We start from the raw sequence: 20,488 nt of genomic DNA, 5'->3' as shown, positions 1-20,488 counted from the left end.
AACTCCCTTCATTGAGCTGAGGATATGACCTGTTGGGACAAGCAAGGCCTTCCTTCCTTCCCCAGTGGCTGTGTTCACATGACGGCCAGAAAAAGTCAACAGAACTTAAGTTATTATACTGGTACGACTGCTTCTATGCCTTTAGGTGCTGCTTTAGGCATTAACTGGAGCTATTTCTACTTCATTATAAGGGCTGCACCCATTTCTCATTGCTGTTCTTCTGGTAAGTTTCATATTAAAGGGATACTTCAACATTTTGGCAAATTGGCCCATTTAGCACAATTCCTTAGTCATTTCGAACAGCACACTTACTTTTTTTGTGAGGGCGAGATGTTGTTTATTAAGAGGTGAGTCGGGGAAGGTTTTCGGGACGGACACAATGGAAGTGGATGGTATTTTTGTTCCCCCTCGTCAAACTCATCAAATACACAATCCAACAACCCCAAAACACTTTGGTGGACACGTTATAATCCGCACATTCACGACGCTGTGGAACACCAACAAATAATATTGTAGCGTTACAACACTGAAGCAAATACTGGGAACTACTTTTTCTTTTGAGATCACTACGCCCAGACGCCATGCTTTGTAAGTAGTTCCATCTTAAGCTAGGTTTACACTTGCACAACTTTTAGCCACGATGTTGTCGTGGAAAGGCGTGCCAATCTGGAGTCACGAACCGGCAGGTTCCCGCACTGTTCACGACTAGTTAACGCACAGTTCATGACCAGTTCACGGACAGTTGGCGCACAGTTCACGGACAGTTCACGAACGCGCCCGTCAGTGTCGCGAACTGGCACGATGCATTCATGACGCATTCACGCATAGTTTGCACATAGTTTACGAGCTTCCCGCATTGGCACGATGTGGTTGCGCACGTCATATACAAGTAAAAAGGGGGCTTCCCCAACCCCCGGTCATATTTGGATTTGCTGTGGAACAGACAACATGCTGAATGCCAGAGACACCATCATTGCGGAGAAGAGAAGATCCTGTACCTGCAGCTGCTCTGTGTTGAAGAGCAGCAGAAAAGGCGCTGCCGAGGGCCCCGAGCTGAAGGGGGCCCCGACGGACGGCTGACATCAGTCAATTTCAATGACAAATTAAAGACGCTACACTTGATGCTGCAGCGACAGTGGGTCGAAAATCCCCCGCATGGGGCCCTTTTCCGGGTACTCGCCGGTGGCCAGGACTGGCACGCATTCTCCCGCATTGTCCCGACGCGTTCACAAGGAGTTCACGGACGGTTGGCACATAGTTCACGGCCGGTTCGCGATATTTTGTCGTGACCAAAATTTTGAACATTTCAAAATTTTCGTCCCGACATGGCACGCAGTCCCGACGGGTTTACGCACACTTCACGCCACTTTACGAGTGGTTTGCAACCGTTTGCGACTCGATTCGTGGCAATGCGTGCCACAGAATCGTGCAAGTGTAAACTTGGCTTTAGCAATCTTCGCATAAACAACTCAATCTCGTAATTTTGCATTAATATTTCACAGCGAAGTGAATGTGCGGATTATAACGTGTCCACCAAAGTGTTTGGGGGCTGCTGGATTTTGTATTTGATGACTTTGACAAGGGGAAGCAAAAATACCACCCACTTCCACTGTGTCCATTCTGAATACCTCCTCGACTCACCTCTGAATAAACAGCTCGCTCTCACAAAAAACAGTAAGTATGCTGTTCGAGATGACTAAGGAATTGCGCTAAATGGGCCAATTTGCCAAAATGTTGAAGTATCCCTTTAAGATTTTAGAAACTTTCTATTTTTCATTGGAAAGTTTTGAGTTTCAGATGTTTATTTTCCTACTTCCCAGTTTCTCGTGAACACACCATAACAGCATATTGCTCATTCCTAAAAGTCTTCACAACTCCTTTTTTAAATTTTTTTGCGATGTTTTTTCCACCTTTATCTTAATGGTAATGGTGCGTTCAAGAAACTGGGAACATAGAACGTTCCCAGCAGGGAGAGTACATCTTCCCAGTTAGAGGCATTCAGATAACAGAAACTTGCAGAAACATTTCAAGATATTTAGTTCAGCTTTATAAGCCAAACTCAATGATATTGACCCCGCATTTCTACCTAAAACCGTGTTTATTTGATTAACTTTATAACTACAATTACTGATGAAGCCTGGTTAGTTTTTCCAGCTTTTCCTCAGGTTTTGGTTAATATCACAAAGGCACCATTACTCGTGCATAATATGGCTGATGGACACGTTTTTTTGTCTTCTATAATCAATGTTAAATGTGCATCCATTGAACAGGGATCTAAGAAAGTTAGCAATTGGAACTCAAGACCGTCCATACAACGGCAAAAGAAAAAAACCACGGAAAGCCAAAGTAGTTTTACCTACATCAACTAAAAGAAAAATGAAATGATGCTTTTAAAGACAACATAATCTACAAACTCAAGATAGACGTTGCTTCTATAAATACAAAAATATTGCAGTTTTAAGCCAGATAACTAAGAATATGTAACTAAGGCTGGTTGATTACTCATGTGAGAGAACGGCTTTCCCACTGGGAACTTCCAGGTTAACAACTCCTCGATGCTATTGACCAGTTTCTCATGAATGCACCATTTTCCTTTGTTTTTTTTTTACACAAAAGTGTCAATGGACTACTTTTGAAAGTAGTCCTCTTTAAAAAGCAGCTTCCAGAAGGATTTCAGTCCAGCTTCTTTTAGGAGAAAATAGCAGAATCTATATTGGGAAACTTGGTGTAATGTCCTGGTTGCTTCTATTAATAGAACAGCTCATAAAAGGATAATCCTTAAGAGTTTCTTCAATATTTTGGCACTTTTCATAGGTCTGCGGTCCTCCTGTTGTCGTGTGTGTGTGTGTGTGTGTGCGTGTGTGTTTATATACATAGAAAAAGTTTCCTTCAACCCATAACTCGACCCTGCATTTCATTTTTAAACCACTGAACTCCTTGTTTCTATTTATTATCTTATATAATGGCACTCTATGTATTTATCAGTTTCTTTTTTAGTGTATTTAAACATAAAATGACTTGATGAACTTGGCATAGACGAAGCAGACGCGGATGTTTCTGCAGGTGAACGGCTGACTGAACCCTGGGCGTACGTCTGCAGCGCTGCGTCGGTCTCACCGTCTCGGGCTCATCATACGTTTGTGAACATGATGAAACTGAGGCTTTCGGCCTTCACCCCCCTCGGAGCGACGGCAGCGGCTCGGCCCCCCCATAAGCAGAGTCCATTAGGATTTATCCGACGCCGCGTCCTCTTGGCGACCTTCTCATAAATCCACAGACTCCCATCTCCACCGTCCTCCGCTCAGCTCCATTCCAGGCAGATGAGGCCACTCGCTCCCCTCCTTGTTCTCCATCCACTGCCATCCACAACACTGTGGAAACATCTGCGTGTGCTGCAGGTTTCTTCTTGTTGAACTTAAGGAATGCTACCATTACAGCACAGACACTCATGTAAATCCTCAAAGGACAAATCAAAAGACACTTACAGACTAAGTCTTGGACATAAAGTGACACTGTGTTTGTCTATGACTCTTTTTCCATGTGTGAGCAACATCCAGATCCAAACAGGAGTGAATATGATCAGCAGCTCAGTTTTGATTGCTGCTCCTTCCAGCTGGAACAGACGAGACAGACGTTGAGACGGGTCGATGGACGAACACTGTGATTATCATACAGGTGAAACGTGTGACGTGAAGACGTGTGACGAGTCTGTTTATTGTGCAGGAGTTGGAGAGAGAGAGAGTGGGTGGGGTGGGAGTAGGGGGGGGCTCTTAGGGTGGCTTTCCAGACAGGTAGGAAATCAGTGCAGCGATGGCGCAAATGTACGTGATGATCCCGAAGACGATGGACAGCACGGAGAGCCACAGCGCCTGACGAGACGCCGCGTTCGCCCCCTGAAAATCCCCCTGAGCCGAAGCCTTGTTGGTCTGGGGAGACACAGCGAGATCAGGATTTAGAGGAGGGAGAAATAAATAGGAGAGGGGGGCATTTGTCATCATTTGTCACTGTCTCCTCCGGCATCCGCTTCCCTCCTGCACTCACTCCAATCACACACTAAGCCCGTATTATATTCCATCTCTGAATCACAGCCGCCATTCGTGACTCATTCATCACTTTCACCTCCCTCCTCCCCCCCCAGTGCTTGCCTTTGACTCTGACCCCCGTTTTAGGAAGCACTCAACAATATTGGAAATCTATCACCTTGAGGTTCCTTGTTATGACTCTAATTAAACCTTAACGAAGGCCATTGATCTGCTCAAAAGGCCTCCGCAGCTTACTGCCGGTTAGCTTTGCAAAAGTGTAAATGGGATTTTTAGCTCCTCTCTGCTCTGCTGGAAGGATGCCTGTATTAGAACAGAGGCCTCTGGCGAATACAGATAGAGGTGTGAGGCTTTTTCACACTGCCGTCGGTAATAGAGACTAATGAGAACTCCGTTTCTTTCAGCTTCGTGTTTGAAGAGACGGCCCTCGGTTCACATTCATCCACATACCTGAACGCGTGAATTCGTTTTTATCTGCTGTAAAATTCAGACTCGATCTTAGTGTGTATTAACCTGAAGGACTGTAACAAAAGGAAAATCCTTCATGAGGTCTTCATCTGCACCAGACCAGAAAATGTCGGACCTGTTGTCGGTTTGCTCACACGCAGCAGAAAGTAAGAACCAACCCTCAGCTGTGAGCCGCAGTGCCAGTTTACATCTCATCAGCCCTGTGTCCGTGTGTGTGTGTGTGTGTGTGTGTGTGTGTGTGTGTGTGTGTGTGTGTGTGTGTGTGTGTGTGTGTGTGTGTACCTTCTGTGAAAGGTAGAAGGCGGCGATGCCCAGGGGCCAGAAGCAGCAGAGCATGGAGAAAAAGGCCAGACCCAGGTAGTCCTGAGGGATCATCAGGGGGAAGTTGCTCTCGCTGTCTGTATCACTGAAGTCATCAATGGAAGAGTCCTGGGATTCAAACAGAGTGCACTCAAGTTGAGTTCAGGTCAGACGAACCACTGGAATACGTAGAAAGGCATCTTGTGCTGGCTGTGGACTTCATTTTGGATTTGTTGGGTGAAGTTGTCAGTTATTTGTCCTTCAGGTTTCTGCTTCCAGAAGAATTCCGCAGGGAAAAATAAAGCTCAATCATTTTTTTTTCTCTCCAGTCAATAATGTACCTGTTACTCAGACTGCCTCACAAAACACAATGGAAGTTTCCACCCAGACTTCAAGGACAGCGTTTGTCCTCAGAATGGTTCACAGTGAGATTTATGGGTTGTATGGGAACAAAGAAACAACCTTCTGATTTATTTAAATGCTATTTGAAGGTGCTGAGAATAATAAAGCACATTTGATTTAGCGTCACAGCAGCTCATAGCTCTGGACGTCAGACACATTTATATTTATTAGAACTATCTTATATCCAATATGCTAGACTAAACAAATATACTTATTCACTTAGTGTACAAAGGTACACATGTATGTATATTTCGTCTGCTTTATTTATTTCCTGTCATTTAATTCACACTTAATCTTATTTTATTATCCATATTTGGTAGAATAATTCTGCTTGATCTGGTTTTTAAACCACTTTATGACCTTATCTTGTTTATCATTTCATTAGTCCAGTTTTAGGATAATCATTTACACTTCAGTACCATCAATGTTTAACTGCAGTTTGTTTTGTCACGATTACTAAAAGTGATTTTTTCAAAACAGAATATTTTCTTCTTCCATCATAAGATACACAAACAAATTGTTTAACATATTTCTTATTAATGGACCCAGTTATATTTTAAATAAGCCATATTTAATTCCTGAAAATAAAGCAAAAGCTATCAGGCTGTATTGATTGTGGCGTTTCGTGTTGTGTTTACGTTCCTTTGGCAGTAAGAGGAGAACTTTGCTGGTGCCTGAGAGATAATGTGACTGAATGGGGTTAGCTGGGATGCGCTCGGGCTCTGCTGACCGCGGGCGATTCGTGACTCATGGATCTTTTTGAAACATCTGTATATTCAATCTGACTTCCTCCCTCACTACAACCCTGTCACATTACTTCACTGGTTTAATTTGAGCTTGAGATCCACTTTCAAATGATTCTTCTGTAGCGTTTCGGCAGATGCTTCGTGCTTGTCTTGAGCGGACAGAAATAGAAAGTATTTTGAAGTTCAGTTCACAAGGGGACATTTTAAATACTTCTATGACATTCACCGTTCCTGTTAAAATAGTCTCTGCTGTTTATTTGGTCCTGCAGATTTTAGCATCAGGCAAAATATGAATAATGCAATGTTACAGAAAGTTATGAAAAATCTGTGCTGGCTATAAAAGTAGTGAGTTTACTTTACTAGTTACAGAAAAACAGGGTGTAGTTGCTTGAAAAAGCATTACTGTGACACATAGCTGAAAATAATAAGAAAAACTCACAGAAATTGTAAAAGCATAAAGATTTTCAGATCAGAAATCAGTTGTAGGTCATTCGAAGTTCTAACAGGGTCATTTGTTCTGTCAGTTTAAATTCTGTCAGATCAGATTGACCGGGTTACATGAACAGTGGATAGATTGATCAGATTGATGTGTTCTTTTACGTCCACCGAGAATATAATCAGATTCAGCCAGTGGAGCAACCTGATCATGTGTAATTTATTTCATAACAGTAATCAGTTGTGAGGTAATGACTTTATGGCGCATGGCTTTGACGTCCTCCATCTGCGGCTTTGTTTCTAATGTGTCCCATCTGAATGCTACACACAGGTCACCCCGCTCTCGCCCTCTCATGATATCGATCTGCTCTCCACCAACAATTAATCATCAAAAAGGAGCTTCGTGGGGGAAGTCCTCCTCACCCACAGCCTGTGAAGTGAAATAGAAGAGGAGATGTGTTGTTGTTCTTCTTCGAGGTCACTGCAAGGTTTTATTCTCACAGCCCGAGCCTCTGCATCGCTGCACTCAGCCTGCATTCACAATAAAAACAGCCTCTTTTGTCCTTGTAGAACACACTCCCAGACTTTGTGGCAATGTGTGTGTGTGTTTCTGCTTTAGCATCTCCTGAATCAAGAATATATATACTGTATATAGTTTGGCAGAGCCGAAAGGAAGTCTTTAATGTGACTCTGCATGCATTCTGATACCGACTTCCTAAACATCACGTCACCACGCTCAGAGTCTTATAGGCGATTTACATTTCACTCCAAGGTGGGTTTTGCTCAGTGATCTATGAAATAGAAGTGGCATCCTCCATCCTCGCTGCTGTGGACTCATTACCTGCTCTGCAGCAGGGGAGCAGCTTTACGTAATCTGGATTTTTCTTTTTTTTTCTTGTAACAATAAGCATTGAGTTGCAGCCTGCCCTTCAATGTATCACTCGAGTGTCTATTTTAGTTTCCTCTCTGCCTCCCAGATCCTGCAGTGGGAGCAGGAGCCCACTTTTAATGCAACAAACACGAGGTGCTATAAATGAGATGACGTGACAGCGGAGAAGAGGAGGAGAAGAACTGCAGATTTTATCTTCCTGGAAACTTTTCTTTTTTAAACTTTGGCTCCTGCAAATAGAAACTACAGTTATCAAAGCAAAATGTAAATTGATTTCAGCTCTAATGAATTGAAAAATATCACATTAGAAAGACATTAAAAGAACACTGATGAAAAAGAGAGACATCATTTCTATTAATAAGTTCATTGCGAGAGAGAGAGACTTGATCACAGTTATTCTTATAAACCTTGATTTTAGTGATCAGTGTTGGAGAAATGCTTGAAGATACTGATTTAAAGTATATTTTAAGCACATTTCAAAATCTGTAGCTGGACTAGGCTAAAATACTGAAATGCACCCCTTTCTGTGTGTAGTTTGCATGTTCTCCCTGCGCGTGCATGGATTATTTTTTCGTGCAGACAGCCTGGTGAATGTGAGTGTGTGATTATCTGTCTGTCTGCGGTTCCCTGATGTGTTTAAGAGGTGTGAATATGGATTTAGTAAACATGGTGTCAGTCTTACGTCGGAGTCCGGCAGCAGGTCGTCCTCGTCGTCCATGCTGTAGGAGACGCTGTGGAAGTCCTGCGTCTCGGCCAGCAGCTTCCTCTCCAGCGTGGAGCCGGGCCGGATGTCCACGAAGGTGGTCTCCAGGTAGTCTTTGCTGAGCAGGGAGTCCGTGTGGCCCCAGAGGGGCCCCGCCGGGTAGTAGGACTCCAGCGTGCGAGGCAAGGAGCACGGGTCCAAGAACTGCTGCTGCTGGAGCTCAGGAGGATGTCCGCAGTAGTTGCTCCACGCTAAGGGGGGGTAGGCACGGTCCTCCTCACACTTCACCAAGACGCCCCTGAACATCCCGCCCGGGGCCTGACCCGTCACCGGACCCTGACCCTGACCCTGACCCTGACCCGGCCCCGGCGCCGGCCGCGGCCCTGCTGCCCGGCTGTTGTTGGGATTTTCTCCCAGAAGAGGGTGCTCCAGCTCATCTAGCCGCTCCATCCCTCTCTTTAAAGACCAGCCGCACAGGAGGCCACCACATCAACCAGCAAACGGACCTGGCCGGCAGAGCGTCTCCCTCCTGAAGCTAGGGAGATTCAGTCCTGAGTCTCCTTCTTGCTGTTGTTGTTTCTACGAGATGTTGGGTTGAAGTTGTGCTGAGTGATTCAGGATTTTTCTTTCCTCACATGTCACCAGTAATATTTTCAGAGCTTTGTGATTCAGACTTTTGTCCCTTGTCTTCAGCTTCACATTGTCGGGAGTGCGTGCGTTCACAGATCTGCAAATGTCGGCTACTTCTGCTCTCGAGCAATGTCAGTTTTGATGATGAAGGACCTTGATGAGCCCCGCGCCGGCTAATGAAAACAGCCAACAAAGGGCTTTCAGAGTAAAATTCCCTGTAGGGACCGAGGGAAAAGTCTCTCGTGATGAATACTGTTTTAATCTAGATGTCAATCTTTCCCTTCAGCTGCTCCGGTCAGAACAGACGAGAAGAAGAAGAGGAAGCAGTCACGACATGCAGCCGCGTGTTTGTCCGTCTGCGGGGAAACAGCGCTCCTCTTCCAGAGGGACGCCAGGGGCCGGGGCCCTTCAGATGACTGCACTGACGCGTGGCGGGGCGTTTCTGCAGCAGTCAGGCCGGCGACGCCACCAACGGATTGGGGCCGTATTTGAGGGCAGTTAATCTGTAAAAGCAATGAGACTCCAGAAATAGAATCCTATGGCGCAGGTCGGCCGGGCAGCAGGCCCGCCAACATGGCCGCTCCGCTGCTGCTGCTGCTGCAGGAAACGATAATGAAGAAATCAAAGTCCTGTGATGTTGATTAATGGCTGTAGGTTCGCTGCAGCAGTCCGGCGAGATGCGTAATTTTAACGCACTCTGTCCACTTTTTCAGGGCTCTCAGTCGGGACAGGAAGAGCATCCAGGCGGCTTTCTATCCAGGTGACCTCCGAGGACGGCGAAGTCTGTGGAGACAAGAACAAGGTCACACGAAATGTTTAGGCCTCATGGCTGAACCGTGCCCCTCTGCGCACAGCGGCCTCTTTCTGACGGCCTGTCCCATTATTATCCTCCCAGCCCCAACTCGCACGTCAACTTCACATCGCATAAGACGAGACGCGGCCAGCCATCGGTGACCTTCGTCACCGCGCCGCTGTCCCCAGAACAAAATGTTCCCTCAACCCGCTCAGCTCCTGAGGTGCTGACAGGACTGCGGACGGTCGCATCGAGACTCACTCAGCGGACAAAAATAGTTTCTGAGACGAGTCCGCGAGCAGCACAAAGAAACAAAACCACCTCTGTTTTCAGCTCACTGACTCATTTCTGCCAATGAAGTGAATCTTTTCACAGAGGGAGTGAGATCAGAACATTACAGGTTAGACGCAGACGAAACGCTTCTCAGGTCACAGCCGGAGGGGTCAGTCGCAAAGGCCATCAGGGTTTTCATAATTCAGACATTTTTTAATGATTTTGTTAATTCTTTTTTTTATTAATGCGTTTTCTAATTTGGTTTAACTTGTTGTGAATTTTCTAACATGTATTTTAATAATGCTCTTTAAAAATGAAGTTGGGAAAAAGTGTGCAGGAATATATAAAACACAAAGTACGACACAATATTTAATGAGTTTCTCGTTGTGTGTCTGTCTTTCAGTGAGACTGTATTCTTCAGTCTTTCACAGCATGTTTTGTAGGGAAAACCACAAATCAATCTGCGACAAGAAGAGAGTCCGCACCGTAAAGGGACAGCACACATAAATCGACTCCAATGCAGTCCTTCACACATAACACACTGTTTAAACACCAGTCCATCTTCCACAGTAAACCCACATTATTCATGTTAATGCTGTGAGTTGAATTGGCATGTTCCCCCGACACACAGCTGCTACTAAAACATTGACTGTTTTCTTGGTTCAGTTTACTCATTGATTTAATTGATGTGCGGATGTTGAAGTCGTTCTCGTCACCTTGGATTCAGCTTCAAGCGAAAAGCTCATGAACCAAACTGCTGAACTCAGAGTCTGTATTAACCTTTCATGAAACACAGCGCGGCACGAACCGGGCCAGTAGTCCGTCGCAGATGTTCCTGCTGCGTGCGACCGGGCGGATCAGGGGTTCTGTCTCGTTCCTCGTGTTTCAGGTGTTTCTGCTTCTGGTTGGAATTTTCTCAGTGAGTTGGCGTGGATCTGCCCTCAGGTGTCTCACCCTGGTTCCCTCTGATTGTGGTCAGCTGTGCCTCATTATCGCTCCAGTTTGAGCTATAAAATGTTTTTTTTTTGTCCTCGTCTGCTTCATAATCTGTCTGCTTTTGACCCTTGGCTGTTTTCTGACCTCGTCCTTTGAATCTCCTGTTTATTTTGCTTGATGTGAATCTAATCTGTGACCTTGTGTCCGTATTTGTGTTCGCTGTCACGTACTCTCACAAACACAAAGAGGCAGGCAATCAGCCATGAACCGTCCCACACAATTTACAGCCACCAAGTAAAATAATGAGCCTGAAACCCATGCGAATGCAGGGAGAACATGCAAACTAAACAGACACACTTGTGTCGAGGCGAAAGTGCCAACCTGTATTTTTCTAACTGTCATAAAACAATTTTACAAGCCAACAACCAGAACCTATTGCGCAAAGTCAAATGGAAGCTACATTTATACCAAAAAAAAGAATAAAATAAATCATTCATTGCATTTTAAACCAAGAGCAAAGCAAGAATAAATTTAAAGAAAACTGAGAGAAAGAACCACATCAGTCAACTTTCTTCCTGTTTCTCTCAGATTGTGCATTTCTGAATGACAGAATACATGAAATTGCTCTTCTAAAGATTGAGATACTCGCCGATTCCTTTAGGTTTTCACATCTCTCTCTTGGAAAGCATCTCTTGGAAGCATCAATAAGTATAGGATGATATTGGTACTCAACTATGAACATTCGCTCCTTTACGAAATCCGTTAAGGGGCTTGTCAGCAATTAAAGCTAGAAATGTCAAAATGTGTGTGATTCTGTGATTCAACAAGTTTGATACATGAGGATGTTATTGACACGAACTGAAGCTTTGAATTATCCTTCGATAACTCTTCAGAGAGCCCCATGCAAGTCCAGTGACACCAACATTACATTTAATACGTCTGGAAAATAAAAAAACATACGACTTGATAGATGCTCAGACACCAAGCTGATACAAACCTTTCAGTTTATTCAAAATACAGGGCTGTTATTGTTTCCATCTTGCATTAATATGCACATCATTATCCAGTGGAAATGACTGAAGAGTCTCAAGATATTATTTTAAAAATGCAATTTAGAGTTTCCTAAAGAATGAGGACGTAAAATGTCTTCAGCCAACAATCAGTTCGCAATCAAGAGATAGTACGTTTATCATAATGAGGATATGAACTGAAACAAAAATCCCTTTTAATCAGCTGAAATAAATAAAATAAAAGGAGATCGTTCATTAATTTCTTTCTTGGTGAATTAATTGATTTGTTTTCTTTCACACTGAAAAACTTCCGCCAGTCAAGAGGCAGTGATGGAGTAATGAAGGAAGAGTTTTCATAGAATGTTTAACAAATAATCTTTTCCAGAAACAATAGTTTATATGCTTCAGGAACTGTACTCGATTCCAAGACCACATTCATTCAAAGAACTCAGTTTTATGTTATTGATATATTAATGATCAAAACTGTTTTTCCAGGATCTTTAGGGTCTTGAGCCATATTTTTTTTTACTTCCACTTCACATTTTTCACTATGGAGACTGTAATCAGTGATCAAAAAGCAAAGAAGAGGAAGAATTTAGATGAAGAAAACTAGGAAATTACTTAAAATCTGCAGCATAAAGTCGGTTCATGCATTGAGTGGCACAAAATTTACTGCTTTTATAATGTATCAGATGTGATTTGTTTTGTCGTTTCTGTTTTTGGAGGGGTTTGTTGTATGTTGTTGAGAATTTTTGCGCCATTTTCTAAGCAATTGAACGTATAATGCAGGACGGCGTTCACAACAGCGTGAACAGGGACAAACACAACAGGAAGATGCATTCAGCTGATTAAAAAAGAGGGATTCAGATTTCAGGCAGCAGCAATAAAATCCTGCTCATCAACAGAATCTCTAAAGACGAACCATCAGTTTGATTGATGCCCTCAGAATGAAGCTCATTACATAAATTTTCAACTTCAGCCATTGCAGAGATTACGCCTGCCTCCTGCTGCACACCAAGGCACTTTAAAAGCTTAACTTTGGCTTTTTCTGTCTTCATTTTGAATCTTATTTTTAACATCAGCTCTTCTGGTTGACCGTCAATGACTGACACAATATGATGCTGTACAGAAATGATAGAATTATATTGTAATTTATCAAAATCAAATCCGAGTGTCACAGCTTTGCTTTTCTTTTCTTCCTGGTCATTTTTTTCAATTCATGTCTCACACAGTTCCTTTTTATTTTTGTCTAAATATGAATATGTTCATTATAAAAGTGCAGGCTGTAATGTCAAGTCTTTCAAAGTTCTAGATTTGTTGCTTTTTTCTGCGAATACCTGTTAAATAAATAGATAACTGAGAAAGTTGGCAGCACTGTTTTCCTTTCACGCAGTCTGCTCTTGTTGCCACAGCAGTTTCTGTTTTCCTTTTCTTCATCCCTTGCTCCTCGCTCATGCTGATCGGTCCTGGTCTTCATTGTGCCAGCTCAGTCTCATTTAAGTTACGACTCGATGTGCAACAAAATCGGTGTGAGAGTTTCCGGGGAGAAATGCAGTTTAAGCGTTTTGTTCTCCCACTCTGAAGAAGACCCCGTCGATGTAATGTGTTGTAGTGTCCTTGAACCAGCACCTGCTGTGTGTGTGTGTGTGTGTGTGTGTGTGTGTGTGTGTTTGTGTGTGTGTGAGACTTGGTGAAATTGATTAGACCAAGAGCTTCCAGACTGCTAAAGCGGTCACAAAGTGCTGCATGGGTGAATTCTGCTCACAGGCTTGTTAAGCTACATTTTTTCAATGACTCAGGTGAATTGTAGAAAAATAAGAGGAAATCAGATAAAGTGCAATAAGATGAGGATGGCACAGCCGTGTTCAGAGTGTAGCTCGCCTTGAAAGTTGAAGGAATGTTTGATTATATTTAATTTGTTTAAAAAAAAAAAAAAAGCTTCAGTACGTCATGTTAGAGGAAAAAACTACTTGAGTTTACAGTCATTCTGAGTTTGTAGATTGTATGAAAGAAGACAGATCTGTCTCGGTTTAATCACTGTATGAGACATTCGATCTCTCCCTGTGGTGAAAATAATTCAGGAAGGAATTTGGATACGTGCACCAGACTGAGGGTATCCCTGAACCCCCCCTCCTGCTCCTCCCAGCCTCGTGCTGGAATCGCTCCAGCTCTGACTGATACTGCACAGATAAGCTGCTTACAGGACGTTGCATGTGGCGCCCCCTTGTAGGGTGTAAGTATGTGATAAATGACTTAAGACGTTGGCCAGCAGCGCTGAATAATGCATTAAGACTTTTATATGTCTGAGCTTGCATATTTGTAACAGAGAGTCGGTAGTGGAGAAAATGAATTAAGCCGACAATTCAGACGAACAGAGGAAAAAGAAGGAAAAAAAGAAAAAGAAGTCTGTGTCGGCAGTTAAGGGTCTTTTCAGAATAATAAAGTGTCATCTCAACAAACCACATAATATGTCATCAGTAAGTATCCAGTGCTTCACAGGCTGGAGATGCGTTCACTGACCCGCTGCGTGCTTTAACACACCTCGCAGCAGAAGGGGAAGAAGGCGGGATAATTGGGCGTCTTCCAGCCGGCGAGGTGCCGAGGGCCCCATTTCCCAGCGGCCTTATGGAGGGACGAGAGCCTCTTCTACCGAGCGGGCTGAGTGATTGTTCAACGCCGTGACGTCAGCGGGCGCTGGGAGCAAACCGCCTCACACACACACACACACACACACACGCGCGCGTGTGTGAGCGTACATATGCTTCACGCTGCACACACACACTTGTGCTCACTCACTCACAAATATTTGTAGCACTTTACCAGCCCCGTGTCTCTCCTGACCCCCCCCCCCCCCCGCCTCCTCCCTCCCAATCGCTGCAGCTTCATTCCAGAAGAGATGCACTCAGCTTTATTACACCCCCCCTTCCCCCCACCACCCCCCTCCACCCCCCTCCTCCACCACCACCTCTGCCCATCCGCCATAAAAAGACTTCTGTCAGCTGTATTATAAGCCTGCCTCCTTTTCTGATTCTGCAACGCTCATAAAACATCCAGGCAGGTAGAGGGGAGGCTGCAAGGACGCCGCCGCAAATCACCACAGACACTTTTACAAGAGATCCTCTTCACTGCTCTCTCTCCTCTTTAGTCTGCTGTTTTGTCACACTCGTACACAACCGCACATCTACTCAGCCCCCTCCATTACTTCCATCCCGCTTTCTGGCTTTGATCTTTTTCCGTTTTTTTCCCCACAACACTGCCAATACTTTTGGTAAAGCCCCCATAAAAACTGAACAAAACTGAAAGCTTGCCTGCTGTGGTGCTGTGTGAAAAGAAAGGCTGTTTCTACCACATAGAAATGTGCATCCAAAGTGAAACTTGGACTCAGAATCCAGAACTGTTGCTGCTAATTGTCACAGATTTGTTATTTTTATTTTACAAATCTGCAGTCTTTTTGACACACACAGTGACTCTTTGTATCTCAGCACGCTTACACACACACACACACGCTCACACACGCGTGCTGCGAGTAATGGCTGTAATATTTGAGCTGATACAGATCAAGGAGATGCAGATCCAGTCGACGTGCTCGGGAGAGAAACGGCACAGTCGCTGTAGGAAATTGGAGCTGTCGACGCCCGCGGGCTCTAATAAAAAGACATCTTGAAATACAGTGATGTCAGTCTGATTAGACCAGAGCAGGCGTCAAGATATGCCAAAGCGAAAAAAGAAGAAGAAGAAAAAAAAGAGAAACCCAAGTGGTGGTTAAATGGCCCTATTGATTTCATTTCCAAACGATTTTCTCACTCTCTCACTCTCTCTCTCTCTCCCTTTCTCTTCCTTGATGTGTGTGGAGTGACTGACAAGAGGAGAGGAAACTGAACAGAAAGGATAAGCAAAAAGGAGAAGAAAAAAAAAAAGGAGCGCGGAGAACGTTGCACGGCTCGTGAAGCTCAAAGTAACACCATGTTCCTATGGAAACACATTCACCGTGGAGTGGAGCGCTCACTGCAGGATAGATGAAGCAGAGGCTAATTTGCCATTTCAGAGCTGCTCCTCTGCTTGGCTTGATAATAACTGGATGGGATAATTCCAGCATTGCTGCTGTGCCTTGCAGTAAGGATGTTACTGTCGTCTCAAACTGCAGGGAAGAGGGGGAGACGGCTTCCGCAGAATTACTCTGTAATAACAAATGAGTGCAGTCACGCCAGCCGCTGGGTTTACTCCATCCCGGCTGTGCAGGACGTGTGTATGACAGCGTGAGCTCATTAATCAGCAAACCTGACTATAACTGCACACACACACACACATACACAGAGAACCACTTAATATCCCTCATTACATGCACTCACAGACATTCAGTCCTATGCGGCCTTGTATCATCTTGCCCTTTCCAACACACAAACTCTTTGAAGCCTCCCACATGTTCACACAGACATGCACATAAACACACACGCGCGCGCGGCTCGCCCCAGCTGGTGCCCGTGTGCAGCGAGGCCCAAAGAATGAGAAGTTACCCATCTGCAATATGTTGCACACAGCCCCAGCCTCTCTGCAGAGTGTGTTGTGTTCAGTGCTCAGTTATGTGGATTTGCGAGCATCTGGGGACACGCTGTACAGGGACCGGCGATATCTCACAATGTTCTCCTGTTTGTGCAGCTCTGTGCGCTTGTGCACCAATCGTTTGTGGTTCGGTGGCTCCCACAGCAGTTGTGAATGTGCCTGCGATGTTCTCTGGGGTTTACATGTAAGGATGCATGACAGTCGATCCTGAGAGAGTGAAATGTGACCGTTTCAGACGCGGTTGCCTGTTTCTGCTGTTCGCTGACGGCATGCGGCAAAACCCATCCCCATATGTGACACTTCTGTGAACGCTTGAAATTACAAGTATCTTTATAGCTTCATAAAAAAAAAAAAAGAAAAAAAAATCCTGTCGAATGTTTATGTGCAGAAACAAATCCAACCGTGTCAAACATTAATACGCATATTTATGGGATCTTTGTCAGGTTGACACAGTAAACCAATATTTATAAGTGGTTTCCATCAATCAGCGACAGGAGCATTAAACAGCCTCAGAAAAACATGTATGTAACGTGCATTAATAATGCAAACCAGACACAAAATCTATGGAACATGTTAATTAAATTAATCAAAATAACTGGAATGTCATCAATGAAATACTCCCACTGTGCTATTTTTATGTGCTAATTTTATTAAGTGTTTTTAGGCTTACCAATGTATTAATTTCAAATCCTAAAAACCCATGCTTTTAGGATTTTATATCTATTTATGTTCAGCACTTTGTTGCCGTGGTGGTTATTTAAATAAAGTAGTTGAGATGAGTAAAATGTACTTTATATTTTTGGTGCAGTAGTTTCCTCATTGTTTTAAATGGAGTTTAATATATGTGCTTTTTAGTTTCTTGCAGTTTATCGCCTGCTATATAGTTGATAAATACAGTATTCTACTTTATTGTTCTTGCATATAAGAGATTTCCCTGAGTTCCCTGTGAACTGTGCTGTATGCATAGAATATAAAGTGTAATTCAGATGTTCGGACAGGGAAGCAGTTTGACGCCTTGTTTGCTCGAAACCCCCTCAGATTTGACGAGAAGAAAAAATTGACGAAAACATGACAATGTAGTAAAAGTGGACGGATTCATTCTTCCCAACATACAAAACCAGGAGCTTCCAAGATAAAAGTTAATGTTTCCAGTCCTGTTTTCAGCTTTTAAAAAAGTGTCTAATTTTGCTGTTATTGGACAAGTGCAAAATGTATTTTCAAGACTGGCGACATGAAGTAGAAACAACTCAACAACACAGACAAAAAAATGTAATTTTTATCAAATTTTTGACATTTTAACTAAACCGCGAACGAAAAACGCTGATAAGAAGAGCCAATACACTTAAATCCACTTGCTTGTTATTGTGCAAATGTGAGTGAACACTTATGAATCTCCACAATGCTGAACAGGCAGAGGAAGAGCTGCCCAGGCTGTGTTTACATCGGCTGTTTTGCAGAGTAATGACCCATGTATGCTTATGTCTGCGAGTGTGTGTGCGTGTCTGTGAGTGTGTGTGGGGGCGCTCGTATTAATCTCAATATGGTGACTTATAATCTGTTTACACACACGCGAACACACGCGCACACTCCCTGACGTCTGCCTTCAATCTGCGGCTGTTCAGACTATTCAAGTTTTTCAATAACTGGAGATGTTTCAGATGTGATTAAGGTCAAGGGGAGCCTTTGGGAAAGAAGTGTGTGTGTGTGTGTGTGTGTGTGTGTGTGTGTGTGTGTGTGTGTGTGTGTGTGTGTGTGTGTGTGTGTGTGTGTGTGTGTGTGTGTGTGTGTGCGCGCGCGCAATAATGAGCTGAATTAGGTAATTGGCTTCCTGCAAGTTCTTTACATGAGCAGTGATGTGATGCATGGTCTCATCCTCAGCACCATCATCATCATCATCATCATCATCATCATTATCATCACAGACTGGGGGGCATGCTGTATGCCCCCCCTCCTCATCCCACCCCACCCTGCTGCCCACCCCCAGCAGAGAAAAGCCCCGCTCCTAATTATGACTGCTGGCGAGCGAAACACCCGCCGTGTCCTTTGGAAGCGCTCGGACTGCCTTTTGTCTTCTTTTGTTTTTCACCCTCAGTTAAACTGCATATTTCACCTGCATCAATCAGCCGGATGAGATGCTGTCCGGCTGCTGAAACACTGTCAGATCTCCTTCCTGTACAAAACGTGAACAGCACATCCATGAATGTGGCTTTGTCAGGTTATCTGCAGGAGTGTGCTGCAGCTTGCTGCTGCACACAAGGCTTGATGTACATAGCTGCACAAACGTAAACAATGGAGCAGAGCTGAGTGTGTGTGTGTGTGTGTGTGTGTGTGTGTTTGCACAGGGGGGTTGCTCTGCTGCTGCTGTTGGGGTTTCCACTCCAAAGAAGCATGTTCTCCACTGTGTATTTCATCAAAAACAAGCAGCCAGTACAAACGAAATGAATGTACATTCAGTGAAAACAGACTGTGGAGATTTCACTCCCAGGATGCCATGTTAACACTCACACCACCACTTTGATTTAACAGGGAAAGAGGGCTGGTGACCGGAATCAAAACAGCAATATTCTCCTTGAAATCCATGGCAAAAGTTTAATTTTAATCAATGCAATAACATGTACAAACCTTTCTTTAAGGGGTCAGCATCGTTTGTCTTAAGTATCGAACACTTCATGAAAATGTGACTCCAATAACAGAAATACTACTACTAATGCAAGATTCAGGGTGTGCAAAGCAATATGTTATTAAAACGTCAAAGTGTAGTAGTGAAAATAAAAATGCCTTGGCATCTTTTCTCACCTTCCTGCTGGAACCTCTGCTCCGTCCTGTCCTGTGTCGTCCTGATGAGAGGAAGCGGTGGAATCCAGTGCCCTGGTTTAAAGCATCCACAGGAACTGGAGGGCGCCGCACACCGATCCTCTCGTTGTTTTTGCTGGATTTTAGCGTGGGAGTATGCAGGAGGTGTGCATCTAAATATACATACTGCGTCCTGCATGGACAGGACATGAGACATACACCTGTGTTGGGTGTGGGACGTGTGCGTAAAGTTGCAGGATCAAACTTGTCCGGATGCCGTCAGCCGTGCATGGATGCAGCAGCACCTTTCTACACCTGTGCAGCCCCGCGGTGATAACGTGGACTCTTTGTCAAAGAGCCCCCTTCCCCCCAGCGCAGCATCTCCTCTCGCATCCGGCTCCGGAGAGAGCAGCCTTCCTCCTCCTGGCAGAGAGGACAGTCTCTCCCCGAATCCCTGCTGCAGTCACACCGAGTCAACTTTCTTCTGCCACTCTCAGCTTTTTCCTCCACTTCCCAAACAGCAGCTCTCCTCCTCTCCCCTCTCTCATCTTCTCCACCCCTCTCTCTCTGTCTTCTCCCTCTCCTCCTTCTCGCCTTTGCCTTCCTCGGCTCTGCTGCCGCCTCATTATGGCCGAGAAGCCTGGGTCCTAAAGCCTGTTGTGGCAGAGCCAGTCGCTGTGTTTGGTGCTTCAGTTGCTCATAAGGTATCCTCATAAATTGTCCTCATAAGGGTATAAAGAGCGATGTGCACAAGCAAAGTGAGGATCTTTTGCCTTTTCTTACTTCTTTAAGAGGATTAACCGGGTCAAGGCTTGGTTTTGGGTTGGAATTAGGATTGAGGGTTAAGACTGGAGGATCCAGACAGGGAGGTTTAAGGTTACAGCAAACACAAATGTTTGTGTTTTTTTTTTTTGGGATGCACAGCTGACGTAAGGATTCTGGACAAGCTGCAAATACAATATCCGCAGGCAAGGTGCAAGCACGAGATGAAAAATCTCCCTGACGCCGCTGTGAGAAGCAAACACAAAAGTGGAATGGAGGCAGCAATCAAAACTGAAGGAAGGAGGGGAGACAGAGGAGGGGGGAGGGGGAGGGGATGATTATGCAGTGGATTTCTGCATGTATGTGCCATTCCAGTGTGGAAGCAGTGAGATGCCCCCCGGCCAGGATGACTCCACTGTGTGTCAGCCCTTTCGCGCTCGCCTCACCCTGTGACCCACTTTTAGTCACCCCGGCCAGGCCGCGTTAAGATCTCCGCTCAGAAATAGACTCAAGATGCAACAATAATCATCCCTGCTTGGGGCTCGAGCTCTGTTTGCCTCTTTCAGGGGGGAGGCCGAGCGGGATAAAGCTCAGGCATCGCTGGACACCAGCAATCAATGAAATCCACAGGGCTTACGCTGAGTATTTAATGAGGTGCGCTGCTCTTAGCTGGAATCCCCCTCCCCCAGAAACGGTTTAACCTTTTGGCTGTTTTTTTGTTTTTGTCATGTTGTTTGGTTCTTTTCAG

At 44.6% G+C, this 20,488-nt stretch overlaps 2 protein-coding genes across 3 annotated transcripts in view; both read right to left on the bottom strand.

Annotated features, from left to right (window-relative positions):
- Positions 1–15,467, bottom strand: part of bckdha (branched chain keto acid dehydrogenase E1 subunit alpha) — a 33,084-nt gene extending 17,617 nt beyond the window's left edge. The window contains exon 1 of the mRNA XM_030108024.1: positions 15,430–15,467. The gene's annotated coding sequence lies outside the window, so the exon portion shown is untranslated. The remainder of the gene's footprint in view (positions 1–15,429) is intronic.
- Positions 3,602–8,512, bottom strand: tmem91 (transmembrane protein 91). Of its 2 annotated transcripts, XM_030108029.1 has the most exons (4): positions 8,350–8,512; positions 7,963–8,319; positions 4,791–4,937; positions 3,602–3,926 (listed from the first exon to the last, which is right to left on the bottom strand). In XM_030108029.1, the coding sequence occupies exons 1-4, from the start codon at positions 8,431–8,433 to the stop codon at positions 3,771–3,773; spliced, it is 744 nt and encodes a 247-aa protein (XP_029963889.1). In that variant the 5' UTR covers positions 8,434–8,512; the 3' UTR covers positions 3,602–3,770. The 2 variants fall into 2 exon arrangements, with proteins under 2 accessions (XP_029963889.1, XP_029963888.1); XM_030108028.1 differs by having other exon boundaries at positions 7,963–8,512.
- Positions 15,468–20,488: the final 5,021 nt, after the last annotated feature.

This window comes from Salarias fasciatus, chromosome 14 (genome assembly GCF_902148845.1).
Source record: "Salarias fasciatus chromosome 14, fSalaFa1.1, whole genome shotgun sequence".
Classification (NCBI taxonomy): domain Eukaryota; kingdom Metazoa; phylum Chordata; class Actinopteri; order Blenniiformes; family Blenniidae; genus Salarias; species Salarias fasciatus.
This window is presented reverse-complemented; position numbering and strand designations above follow the sequence as displayed.

What these genes read in the sequence shown, in the direction of transcription:
- tmem91 (XM_030108028.1), bottom strand. Translation starts at nt 8,433, where the DNA reads ATGGAGCGGCTAGATGAGCTGGAGCACCCTCTTCTGGGAGAAAATCCC. An exon ending in ACCTGCTGCCGGACTCCGAC is followed by an intron (nt 4,938 to 7,962) that starts GTAAGACTGACA and finishes TTTGAATCCCAG; the next exon opens with GACTCTTCCATTGATGACTT. An exon ending in CCTTCTACCTTTCACAGAAG is followed by an intron (nt 3,927 to 4,790) that starts GTACACACACAC and finishes GTGTCTCCCCAG; the next exon opens with ACCAACAAGGCTTCGGCTCA.